The sequence below is a fragment of the Crotalus tigris genome, unplaced genomic scaffold (assembly GCF_016545835.1).
Source record: "Crotalus tigris isolate CLP2741 ecotype Arizona unplaced genomic scaffold, ASM1654583v1 scf7180000018486.1709376, whole genome shotgun sequence".
In the NCBI taxonomy this organism is placed as follows: Eukaryota; Metazoa; Chordata; class Lepidosauria; order Squamata; family Viperidae; genus Crotalus; species Crotalus tigris.
Genome location: NW_024097034.1, coordinates 22,089 through 34,643, shown reverse-complemented (window position 1 = coordinate 34,643; position 12,555 = coordinate 22,089). Strand labels below are relative to the sequence as shown.

At 39.2% G+C, this 12,555-nt stretch overlaps 1 protein-coding gene across 1 annotated transcript in view; it reads right to left on the bottom strand.

Moving 5' to 3' along the window:
• Positions 1 to 12,555, bottom strand: part of HEATR1 (HEAT repeat containing 1) — a gene marked incomplete at its 5' end in the record, with an annotated part of 39,880 nt that overhangs the window by 8,383 nt on the left and 18,942 nt on the right. Inside the window, 13 exons of the mRNA XM_039353038.1 lie at positions 775 to 898; positions 1,930 to 1,976; positions 3,332 to 3,498; positions 3,982 to 4,108; positions 4,237 to 4,470; positions 5,311 to 5,439; positions 6,276 to 6,397; positions 6,674 to 6,789; positions 7,428 to 7,568; positions 8,355 to 8,461; positions 9,081 to 9,212; positions 9,838 to 10,077; positions 12,053 to 12,220. Coding sequence (XP_039208972.1) covers positions 775 to 898; positions 1,930 to 1,976; positions 3,332 to 3,498; positions 3,982 to 4,108; positions 4,237 to 4,470; positions 5,311 to 5,439; positions 6,276 to 6,397; positions 6,674 to 6,789; positions 7,428 to 7,568; positions 8,355 to 8,461; positions 9,081 to 9,212; positions 9,838 to 10,077; positions 12,053 to 12,220 — 1,854 coding nt within the window. The remainder of the gene's footprint in view (positions 1 to 774; positions 899 to 1,929; positions 1,977 to 3,331; positions 3,499 to 3,981; positions 4,109 to 4,236; positions 4,471 to 5,310; positions 5,440 to 6,275; positions 6,398 to 6,673; positions 6,790 to 7,427; positions 7,569 to 8,354; positions 8,462 to 9,080; positions 9,213 to 9,837; positions 10,078 to 12,052; positions 12,221 to 12,555) is intronic.

Here is a 12,555-nt window from a genome sequence, read left to right as displayed (position 1 = left end):
TTATTTATTTAGAAGATTTATATGACTGCCACTCACTCTCAATGACTCTGGGTGTTTTACAAACAATAAAAAACCCAATATAAAAGAATAAAAAACAGACCCCCCCCAGGTGACAACACATAATCAAACAATCCATTTGCTGGGTTCCATCCCACTCTGGGTTTCCCAGACCTGTTGGTAGAACCAGGTCTTCAAGGCCTTGTGAAAGAGTGTCAAAATGGGGGCCAATTTAATCTTGGTGGGGATGATATTCCAAAGCGAGGGAGCCACCACAGAGAAGGCCCTTCTTCTGGGTCCTGCCAGATGTACCTTCTTAGGGGATGGACCTGCAATATTCCTTGCCTCCCCGCTCTAATGGGTTGGGGGGATGCAACTGGGAAGAAACGGTCCTTAAGATAATTCCCCACCTTTCAGAAAACCAAAGTTCTATCGTATTTTCTGTAAGTCTTCTTCTTTCAAGGGTAAGCCTTTCTATGGGCTTGCTTCACTTTTTCCCAAATATAATAGATTAATATTTTCTATTTTTTAACACATTGTTTTAAAATCTGTATTGTATTATTGTTTGTATTCATATAAATTGCCCAGATGACTGTAAATTGTTATTACTGGAATTAATTTGCTAAGCAAATCTGTGGTACCAGATAACCCAAGATTCTTAAGCAACTAAGATTTTTGCCTGTATTATTTGGTGGTTTAGAATTAATAAATCCATTTTTATATCAAAATCACAAAGCTTCAAGATGTCACCTTACTGGCAGATACAATAATACTTACTTTATCTAGTAGTTCATAAGATTTGTTGAGCAAAACCTTCCAGAATTTGGCTGTCAAAGTGTTGGCATTTTTTTCTATTGATTGTGCCACTGCATTTATGTAGCAAAGAACTTTTTCCAACAACCTAGAAAAACAACTATAGTGAATGACTGGCTACATCAATCCATATTAATTTTCCATTAGAATAAGAGAATCCAAAAAGAAAACCATTTATCCACAAGAAATAGGCCATGTGGGCATGCCATTAAATTCAACTTTGTTATCATCATCATGGTGATCATCAAGGCAGAATCCCAAACTATCCTTGAAATTTGCCCCAACATTCGGTTGATACAAGATGCTCCATCAGTAGGAAATGTTAGCTCAATACTTGCATTATTTTATGCTGACATATTTTTAAAGTCAGTCTACTAGAGTAGTGGCTACTCTAAATAAATTAAAGACAGGATTCCATTCTATCAAAGTATAGGCTCAGCATTAGTTTTACACTTTCTATATCTTGAAGCAAAAAATAATGTAACATTATGTTCACAGATCAGCCTGATTTGTTTTGAAATTGTCCTTGTCCTGTTTCAGGTTTTCTTATGTGCGATCTCTGCCTATCACCACCTACTGAATTAGTAACGTATACCTTAATAGGCTGTAGTTTCAGGTAGACAGAGATGATAGATATAGTTCATTTCTCATCTGGCCAAAGATATAAACAGACATGTCAAACATAAGGCTCGTGGGCTGGATGCGGCCCACAATAGGCCCAGATCTGGCCCGTGGGGCCGACCTGGAGACAGCAAGGCCCCGGCAGCTCATGCTGTTGTCTGCCCCTCCCTCCACATGGCCCAAGAAGGTTGGCAAAGTTCCTCTGGTAGATCAGGCCTCAGCGCACCCCTCCATCGGAGACCTCTGGATCCCCCTGGACCCCAACAAGTGCCCATTGATGCAAGTGACTTTCAGCTGGCCATGCCTACCCCGGCCACGCCCACCCAGTCGGCTGTGACCATCTTGGCCACACACACCCCGAGGGCAACCACAATGCTGATGCAGCCCTCAATGAAATCAAGTTTGACACCCTTGATGTTAAGTAATTCTTTCTCAAAATCTCCCCATACAGTTTACTTCTATTCATAAATAAAATATTCAACAAAAAAGCAAACATACTTTTGTTCAAGTTCCTTTAACTCTTCAGAATCTTCACATTCAACTACCTAGTGGACAAAGGAAGGAAAATCACTTGCACAGTCCATGTCAATGTTAGGGTTAGGGTTTAAATTCAGTTGTGTGAACGTGATTATGAGGTGCGCTAATATTTTTTTTTTATAGTATTAACCAGATAAAATCTTCATGGCTATTTTGTCTGGCTTTACACTAAAAAATTGGTGGCAATCAGGATCCTGAAAAATCCATCCTTTTTATTATTATACACGCATATATATTCACCAAACTGTTCCCTTTCAGTGTAACCAATGTTAAAGTCCAACACAAGTACTGAGCAAAAGAAATTAAATGAGAAAAAAAGAAAAAGAAATTTAACTAGATCTAGTTAAATCATCCCTATTATCCTTTCTTCTACTATAGCCACACATTGATTCATACACAGCCTTTAGTTCTTTAAAATTTTCACCCTTTTCATTTTCTGGAGCTTCATGCTGCGATTAGCATACTATACAGGATTGAGTGGGACCGGCAATTGATTTGAGGGATGGTCTCCTAAGTTCCTAATTAGTGAAAACACAGCCTTGAAAGATCTCTTTTGCACATAGAATTTCAAAGTAATGTCAAATTCTCCTACAGTAATCACAGCTGGAAAGAAACTCAAGGAACTTGCTTTTATGAATTCGCATAAATATTTATATATATATATATATATATATATATTAAAAAAGGAATAGCACAAGAGTTCCAACAGGTAGTTTGCTTTCAAATTTGCCTCTGAAAATTGTTTCCACAATGCCTACTATTCTTATCATCAGAACCCACTTCAATACAAAGGCCAATCAAATCTGTCCCAAATTGTGGGTGGGAGAGCATGTCAATTTATTTTTGGGGAGAGCAAAGGCTGCAGGCAGGGTTAGGTCTCTCTTAACCAGAGAATGCATTTTTAAATGTGTTTGAACATATTTATCCTAATTTATTGATAAGCTAGCACTAATCACAAATGATTAAACCTAAAAACAAATCTGCTTTTGTTATACTGTTGTGGCTGTTGTACACATGGATGGAATGTTCAACTGCCAGCCACAATATGTATAAATCTTGCCTCTGGCTTGTTCCAAGACCAGAAAGAGAAGTCCAGTGTGGTTTGTCTTAGTCTATCCCTTGGCTTTTCTTGCCAAGATATTTAGTCAACGATCTGCAGAATTTACAGCAAAATAACATGTAATGTTATTTTACTTTGCACTCAATGTCAAGCATGTTTCTAGTTACACCAAACAGCACTACACTGAAGCCAGAAGGGAAGAGAAAAGAAGTTTCTGCAACTTGCCTCAGTTCATGGAAATTACAGGTTCTCAACCAGTAATGGGACTCTTAGCAATTCTGGGCAAAGATAAATTCAACTCACTTTTTTTACAAAACTGTGCGAAGCCAGAAGCTGTGACATGAAAGAGACTGCCAGGAATTTCAAATGCCTCAACTGTTTGCCAGAATGAGACTCCACATCAAAGAGTTCTGTTTCTTGACTGTAGGCTTGTGTCCTGAGTGGCCTCGACTTCTTTTGCCCAGAATCGTCTGCAAAAAATAGACCCCAAAGCCATATAAATCTTTTTAAACAAGTAAGTAAATAAATACATCTTAGTACATATTATGGAAAAATCCAATTAAAAGTGGCATTTACTCACATCTATGCCATAAAGCAGTGTAGCATGTTGTATAAATTGGGCCATTCCTTAAGTAAATACAACTTTTGCTCTAGTTTTGGGTAGAATGAGGGGAACGACTCAGGCAGTAGATTTTTAGCACCATGAAAGGATATTTCATTTATCATTATTGCCAGAATGGAAATTTTTAGGGGATCTTCTTCTCTGTACGCTCAAATTAAGTACCTTGGTTTGGGGAACTGAGATGCCATTTGCTGCACTGGGTTTTGGGCCAGCTCTGGAGAAAATAGCACTAGGCCTGATTATGAACCACCTAAACAAGCTTCTTTCAGCTGGAATTCAACCCGATCTGTTTATTGAGTGGCTGACTACAACTTTCTTTGCTGGTAATTACCTTCTTTGTTCTCTGGCAGGTTTGTTAAATAGCTGAGTAGTTTCATTAAACTTTGCAGCTGTTCAATTATGCTGAATTCACAACATACAGAAATCCAGAATTCCGTATCAGTTTCCAAAACAATATCCTGTGTAAGTAGCAAGATGAAGAAAACAGTAGGGTAAAATGCTGCATATTATGTATTATATTGCAACATTCTGCACAGCAACTCATACATTTTTAAAGACAATGTACTCTTCAAAACTCTTTACCTACCTTCTCCCCACTGGCTACTGCAGTCCCAGATTTGGTTACATGTTGTTCAAACAACAGTACTAAAAGAATCCACAGAAATCGCTCTGCCCCCAAAGTACTTGTCAGTTGCTCTAGAATTGGGAGACGCCGATGCTCTGGCACGTGGGGCAAGGCATCCACAAAAACCCGGATGATTTTAATCACAACTCCTTCCATGTTCCCTGCAGTTCCTGAAGACCTACCATCTTCCTCTGCCTACAAAGAATATTAAAAAAAAAAGCAGGTTATACATACAAACCAAAGCCTAAACAAAAGCAAAACAGACAAGACTTTATTCAAATGAAGCAAAAAAAACCACCAACAAGCCCAAAACAACAACAACAACAAAAATCCCACCCCCAAAAGCCAAGGTTATAACCAAAGCCTGAATACTAAAGAAGAACCATGGAATAGATATATAATTAGTGGAATTGGGTTTGTTTGGCAAAGCCAATCTGTAAATGAAAGGCAGGCTTGACAATAAATGGCTGTTATTGTCTTGCAAATCCAGCAATGATATGAATAAAGGAAACTCCTGTTTAAAAAAATAGGAAGAATTAAGCCAAAGCATTTAGAATCCAAGCTGCAGTTAATAAAAATAAGAATTCTATTGTCTCAGATGCAAGACTTAAGTTTGGTAGAGGTAGTCCTTGCCTTACAATTGTTTGCTTAGTAAACATTTGAAGTTACAATGGCGCTGAAAAAGGTGACTTACGAATGTTTTTCAACTTACAACCATTGCAGAATTCCCCACGGTCACGTGATCAAAATTCAGGCAGGTGGCAACTGGGATGTGTTTGTGACAGTTGCAGTGTCTCGGGCTCATGTGATCACCCTTTGTAACCTTCCCAACTGTCTTTTGACAAGCAAAATCAATGGGGAAAGCCAGATTCGTTTCACAACTGCATGATTCAATTAACAACTGTGGCAAAAAAAATGCCATGCAACTCACTTAACGACTGTTTTGCTTAGGAATAGAAATGTTGGGCTTAATTGGGGTCATATGCCGAGGACTACCTGTATTCTGTTTTAGTGATGCAGTTTAAATGACCTTACCTGTATAAGAGCTGGAATGACCATCTTCACTGTCTTGTTAATCACCTGGAAACTGTACGCATCATCCAGACGCATGACGTTTGCTCCCATGAATGTAAAAATGGGCATGATATTGTGTAGCACTTTATCCTGCGCAAAAGAAAGCAACTATTATTCATGTAGCACTTGGTTTTGAGCATTTATTCCTGCTTTGCAGTTTCTCTGACTTTAAAGCAGTGGATCCTTTGCTTTTTTTTTAAACAATGTCAAAGGAACTGCTCAACTTCACTCTCCCCTTATTTGGCACCCAATGCAGCTCGCCTAGCAGTGGTGACCCACGAGCACAGCAGGCAGTGCCCATTTCTGCTCACACCACGGCATTTTGAACCAGTTGTAGCTTCTGGGTGGTCTTCAAGGGGAGCCCCATGTGGAGCGCATTGCCGTCATTCAGTTGTGAGGTGATCAAGGAACAAATGGTTGTCTGAAGGGCCTCACAATTAAGAACAGAATGCAGCTGGGTGGGCAAAAACAACTGAAGACAAGTGGTTTCTCAGGGATCCAGACCCTGTGCCATAGATAATAACCAGCACCCTGAATTGCACTCGGAAGCCAGTTTTCTATCCTGCATGAATAGACAATTTTAGCAGCTCCTCAATACTTGTTTAAACATTAAACAAACTGTCAAACCTCTGACCAGTTAGTGATCACTTCAGGGAGTAACAGATCAGTGATAAAGAAGAGGAAAAAAAAGGTTGGTAATTGACGGTGATCTATGCAAAGAAAAAAAGCAGGAGGTGGTGAGAAAAATCTTGAAGAAAGAAGTCAAGCGAACCTGGAAATTGGCCAGCTATTTCTAAGCATAGGAAAAGATGAGCAGCCTCACCCAAATGCCTGCGTCAGAGCTGAAAAGGCACCTAAATGTGATATTCCTTTTTAGAAATTTGGATGAACTTGCCCACCCTCAACAAGCATTCCAATAAACTCACAGGAAACATTCCAGCTGCGGCACCCAGCAACAGCAGTGCGTGGTGATGTGTCTGTGGCATTTCTGAGACCCGGATGCATTGAACAATCAGTTCCACATTGAACTTCTCTTCATCCAGGAGACCTCAAAAAGCAGAGAAGGCACTGAAAAGTTAGCAAGGCTTACAAAGCTTCTCTCCCAAATGCATTTGGAGATACAACCCTAGGGCAGGGGTCTTCAAACTTGGCCCTTTTATGACTTGTGGACTTCAACTCCCAGAATTCCTCAGCCAGGCACGCTGGCTGAGGAATTCTGGGAGTTGAAATCCACAAGTCATAAAAGGGCCAAGTTTGAAGACCCCTGCCCTAGGGGAACACTATCAAATATCCCAAATGAAATTAACTTTGGTCTTCACTTTACCTGCCTTTATCCTGTTGCTATCTGGGGACAGCTTCTGACAAATGTTTAACAAACTACCAAGTATTAGTTGTTTTGTGTATTCCAGATTTTCTTCCCCTGCAGTAGGTTCTAGACACCTGGAAATTCAGAAAGGAGTTAGGCTAGTTTTTTGGGAGAAATAGATGATCAAACATAAAATTCCATGCTGTTACCTAAAAACAGCAGTTTTGAAGGGGGGAGACAGAGAGAACCAATCTTCTATAACACACTGAAATTTCTACATCACATTCCAAGTTCCTTTTTTTTTTTTTCAAATACCTTATTGGAGAAATCATCAAAGGAAGCAGTTATAGACAAGAAAGGAATTGCAAGGCTCTTGAGGAATCAACATAGCTAGCAGCAACATGATGCAACTCAAGAATATTTAGCAGTGGGGCAGCAACTGGAAACTATGCTCTAAGATGGAACATCTTAAAGGGCAGTCAGATCCACATGTTCGTAGTGACCAAATGCAGGTTTGCTTATAGCTTGGCCACATAAAGAGAGATTAGACAGAACTAAACTATAGCACAGAATGGAGGACAGAAGAGCTGAGTCATTTTGACAATGCCCAAATCTAAAAATGGAAGGGTTACTCTATTTCGTAACTCCTTTCTCCCATGGGCAAGATATAGATTTTTCCAGGGCCAGCCAATCCTCATATTTAATGGCTGGACTGAACCCAATCTGGTTAAGAAATTACAAGATGTAGGATTGCTCTCCAAAGTAAAATTACCTAGATAGCAAATTGAAAAGGGTAGGTATCAGGGCCTGAGGCTGTTTGAGCTTCTTTTTGTGCTGTAGCAATTCTAGGATAAGTGTAATTCTTTGCCAGTTCATACTTTCTTCTTGTGCACATTCTTGATCTTGGACTTTCCTGGATGATAAAAAGCAGAACAAAGTAAACTTATTTCCTTCTATAAAAATATCAGTTTTTGCACAGCAACTATTCCTGTGAGTCAGATTCTACAAAGAGCCAAAGACTTATCAACAAAATACAGCTATTAAGGATTGCTTAATTCATATGTCCTTTTTAATCTTTCTATTGCTTGGCTTACCATATATGCTTATGACATTTGGCTTTTGTTCCCTCTCTGATTAATTACTTAGTTGTCTTGTTTTTGGCTATTTAACCTGGCAACATCTATTCTGATGACAATTTTTGAAGAATTCAGACAGGCCTTCTAGTTCTCATGATTATGGAGATAAGGTTATAACTCTCTACGGAAGCACCGAATTTGCCCTAATGTCATATACATACACAATTATAAGCAGATGTCATTAAGTTAAAGTATTAATTATATAAAATAATCTAACATTTATTCTCATGTTTGTCCAGTCCTCTTTGGTTAACTCTGTCTCTTTCCATTTAATCACAGAAATTATCTTCATTATTTTGCATCAAAAGCATGTATGAAATTCATTTCCAATTAGTTAAAACTAATTCAATGAAAATAATATGCATTCTCTTCATCTTAAATATCAGAGTATTACCAATTTTATTCCACATGTAGATTCATGGAAATGTCATAGCTTAAATTGTTGCTTAATGAATTACTGTCTTGGGTTTTTAAGCTGCTTGGCTTCCAAATCGTTTAATTCTTCATTTTAAAACCTCTTCCATTATAGCATATATGGCATTTATATTTCCCACCCATTTTACCTCTGTTGTTGTATTTTCTGCCTTCTTGTCTGGTGAACTGTAGCCACAGTCTTGATTTTAGGTTGAGGTTCCAGTTCGATACTAATCTGCTCAGCATCTACTGAAATCTGAACAATATGTTAGATCTTGTTTTAAAGATTTGTAACACACCAGACATCACAATGTATTGTACGTAGGCAGCCCAATTGCAGAATATGATCTGGCCATCCTCTGTTAACAGGAATGTGACATGCCTGTATAGTGGTGCAGAAAGAAAGCACGGCCATTTGTATTTGAAGGGGAGGACTATGAGGAATGTTTCCTATGAATTTGGCACCTCCAAGGACATAACAGCATAGCTTCCTACTGAAAAGGCAATATAATTCTTTGCTTAAAGCCAGAAATTATTCTGTGTTCACAAAAGTCTTGTTTTCAGTAAAAGCAATGCGCTCATCATATGGCATATTACTAATTTTCCAAACTATAAATACTTCGTGTTTTAATTCTCTGTAACATGCATTTTAACTAGATCCTATACTGAACACAATACGGTTGTTAAAAATAATCAGATTATAATGGCCTAATTCCTGAGAGCAAACTATGTGATTAGGGAATAATACAAAATTTACACAGAAAGAGATAAATAATTGTTTCTTTATTATTTACTTATTATTGAATGAATAATCCTGTTCTATTTATTCAGAGGAATCAGAGTCTCATTATACAGCGAGATTAAATTGATCTTACCCCTTTAAATACGCTGCTGATTGTCTGGGCACAATGTAGATTCTTGCAATTGAGAAGTAAGTCAAAAAGAACTCCCAGAATCCTTTGCTGTACCTTCCCATCTGGCAGTGCAGCAAAGAAAGCTTTTGTAATCTAGAAACAACAAAAAAAAATTTATATATATAACATTTTGAAAGAAAGTTCAGCATTATTTCCAGTGATAAGGATATAAGGAAATATAGAGCTTCCTCATGATACCCTGTGAATTAATTTATTAATTTTTTTATGCCATCCATTTCACTCAGAAAAACGACTCTGCCCAAAATACAATTTGAATCTGGCTTTTTTGAATCTTTGTTCAACTTGCTAGCTACTGGCATTCAGGATTGGACATATATCCTGTATTTTCTAACTTTTAGTGGGCTGCCTTATAACTTGACAGCACAATGGAAAATAAATAAACACACAAACCAAATTACCTACAGCTTACATTGACAAAGAAAAATGTATCAAAAGGATCTTTCTTCAGCAAACAAGAACTCCATTTGCTTCCTGCTGGAAGCAGATTCTGTTATTTTTTTTTTTCTTAGTAGAATTGTGGTGCACATGGTATTCATTTATTGGAGGGCGGAAAAAAAAAAGGGAAATTGGAGCAAAATGTAATTATCAGCTCTCTCTTTAGAAAGCAATTGGAAGACCTTTTATGGCAAAGAGAAACGTTTGCAAATAATCACTGCGAAAGATTCTGATGAAAAAAAAAACTCACACAAAATCTTACCTGCCCAAGAGCTGTAATCTGAAAAGGATGAAGGCCCTGGTACACTTCCTGCGAGGCATGCAACGCTTTGAGGAACAGATGTAGGCACTCTTGACTTGTGCAGAGGAGTGTTGCCGAGTGCTCATTGTATTTCCCAAGAACGAGGTGCAAAAGAAGGGCTTCATCTTTCAACATCTGTCCGGTACCAAAAGCTTTCTCCAATAGCCGATCTAGGAGAGGCAGTAAGCTAAGAAGCACGGCCTGAAAAAACATGACCAATATTATTTTCAAAAATCAGCCCAAACTTTTAATAAACTCATGTTTATAAAACTTATTTTGTATTCCATTTATTGGTAGGTTAACAGAATAACAGAGTTGGAAGGGGGCTTGGAGGTCTTCTGGTCCAATCCCCAGCTCAAGCTGGAGATCCTATACTAGTTCAGGCAAATGGCTGTCCAATATCTTCTTAAAAATCCCCAGTGATGGAGCACCCACAACTTCCAGAAGCAAGTCAATGTTTAAGGAGAGAAAGCCAAATTTCTAAAAGTGTATGATGCAAGGGCATATTTAATCGCGATGGGCCGGACACGACTTCGCAATTAACAACAACAACAAACTCGGCATGCAAATTATCTGAAGAGAAGTCTTTGAGTCTCCTAAGACAGGGCTTTTCAACCTTTTCACCCATTGTACCACTTTTAGGATATGGCAATATCCAAGTACTACCAGTCGCTTAGCAAGGTGTCAAAAACTTGATGACCAAAAAAAAAAGAAAAAAAAAGAAAAAAAAAAAAAGAAAAAAAGTGATAAAGTACAGATAGTCCTCGACATACAACAGTTCACTTAGTGACTGTTCAAAGTTACAATGGCCCCCCCAAGCCACAGCCGAGCAAGACACCTGCCTGCCCACCCGGCAGCGCTCTTCCTCCTGTCCGAGGTTTTCATTGTTGTGAGCATTTCTCTTGAGGATTGGCAGCGGGGCTGGGGTGGAGGTATTTGGTTTTTATTCCCCCCGTCTGCTGGGTGGTTGCAGCAGGTCTTGGTCACTTCACATGACCCTGGGACACTGTGACCATCATAAATATGAATCAGTTGCCAAGCATCTGAATGTAAATCACAAGACCCTAGAGATGCTGCAACATTCCAGCTGATCAGCGCTTCTTCTGGGCTCAACAGAAGCACCAGGATCAGCGCCGAGCTCCAGTTGGAGCCTGGCGCTGAACCTGGCTCTTCCGCTGAGCCCTGACAGCCCTGCAGCTCCAGCCATCTCTCGCTCAGGCTTGTGTGGTGCTGCCACCAGTTCAGCTCATTCCCCTCCCCCACTACCACTTTTCTAGGATGTTCGCATACCACCTGCAAGGTGCCAATGTACCACAGGTGGTACCCATACCACTGGTTGAAAAGCCCTGTCCTAAGAGCCTCTGCAGACTTGGTATATATGACAACCAGCTGATTCTTTTTTAAGAAAGTGTCTCATTCTGGAAAGACCTCCTTTTATAGCAGATACCATTTCCCCCAAAATAACACCCGGTCTTATATTTTTATTTTTTTGCCTCCAAGTGGTAAGCACTGGCGCAATGTGCCAGATGGCGTCCGGCCATAAGTGGCCACAAAAGAAGCCAGGCAGTGGCGCAATAGGTGTCGGGGCCTGGGAGGCCTGGCTGTGGTGGTTCTAAAGTAAGTAGGTGCAGAGTGTGCACCCCCCCCTCATGATTTTTACGTGTGCACCTTGCCCCACCTCATACAACCAGAACATGGGGCAGGATGGGTGGGGTCTTAACTAGGGCTTATTTTGGGAGTAGGGGTTACATTAGGTGCACATATAAAAATCAAGCTAGGTCTTATTTTCGGGATAGGTCTTATTTTGGGGAAACACGGTATATGAAACTTGATGTCTTCTAGAAATTCTGGGTTTTAATTCCTACCAGACAACATGGCTGATAGTCAGAGATTGTGAGTTGCCATACAATCAGCCTGGATAGCATTGGTTACCTTCTTTTTTGCACTAAAGGTATTTCTGGTGACAACAATACAACTATCCAAGTGGCAATTTGAAGCCCTTCTATATGTCTCCGCATTTTAAGTCTTATGCAAATAAAAAGGGATAGAAAAAGTTCTATTTTGTTAATATAACAAAACTAAGATATAAATGAGGTTTCACTCTGCAGAAAAACAACACAAAAATCTGGCTTGATCAGGGTATTTTCCCAGTGTTAACACCATGTATTTCACCCACACTGCCATTGACTTTATGAAGAATTTTCATCAGGTTTCTTGCAATATAGGAAGGACATCTAAAGCCTTGGACACATTCAAGTAATGCTGTCAATGCTTCTGACAATTTCTGCTGCTTGGCTTTTTGCTTCTGTTGGGTAGGTTCTCCTCCAAAGAGATCACCAAGAACCTAGATTATAAACAAAATGGGGAAAAGATACCAAAAAGTCATTAATGTAATTTATTTTTTTCTTTATTTGTAACTGAAGGACAAAGGAATTGAAAGTGGACTGCAATCAGTGAGCATATGTATCTCTAAAACAAAAAATACCACCTAAAGAAATGAGCAGTCCTTTAGCATAGTGATATGAATTTCTGGCTCCCTATGAAAGGAGTGGGCCTGTGCCAGGACCTTTTTGCTCTGTATCTGCCGTAGCATCTTCTGCTGCTATCAGTTATCATTTTTAACCCCCAAATACCAGTCACAACTTTGAGGTATTTACTCTGCGTTTCAAAGCACACCTG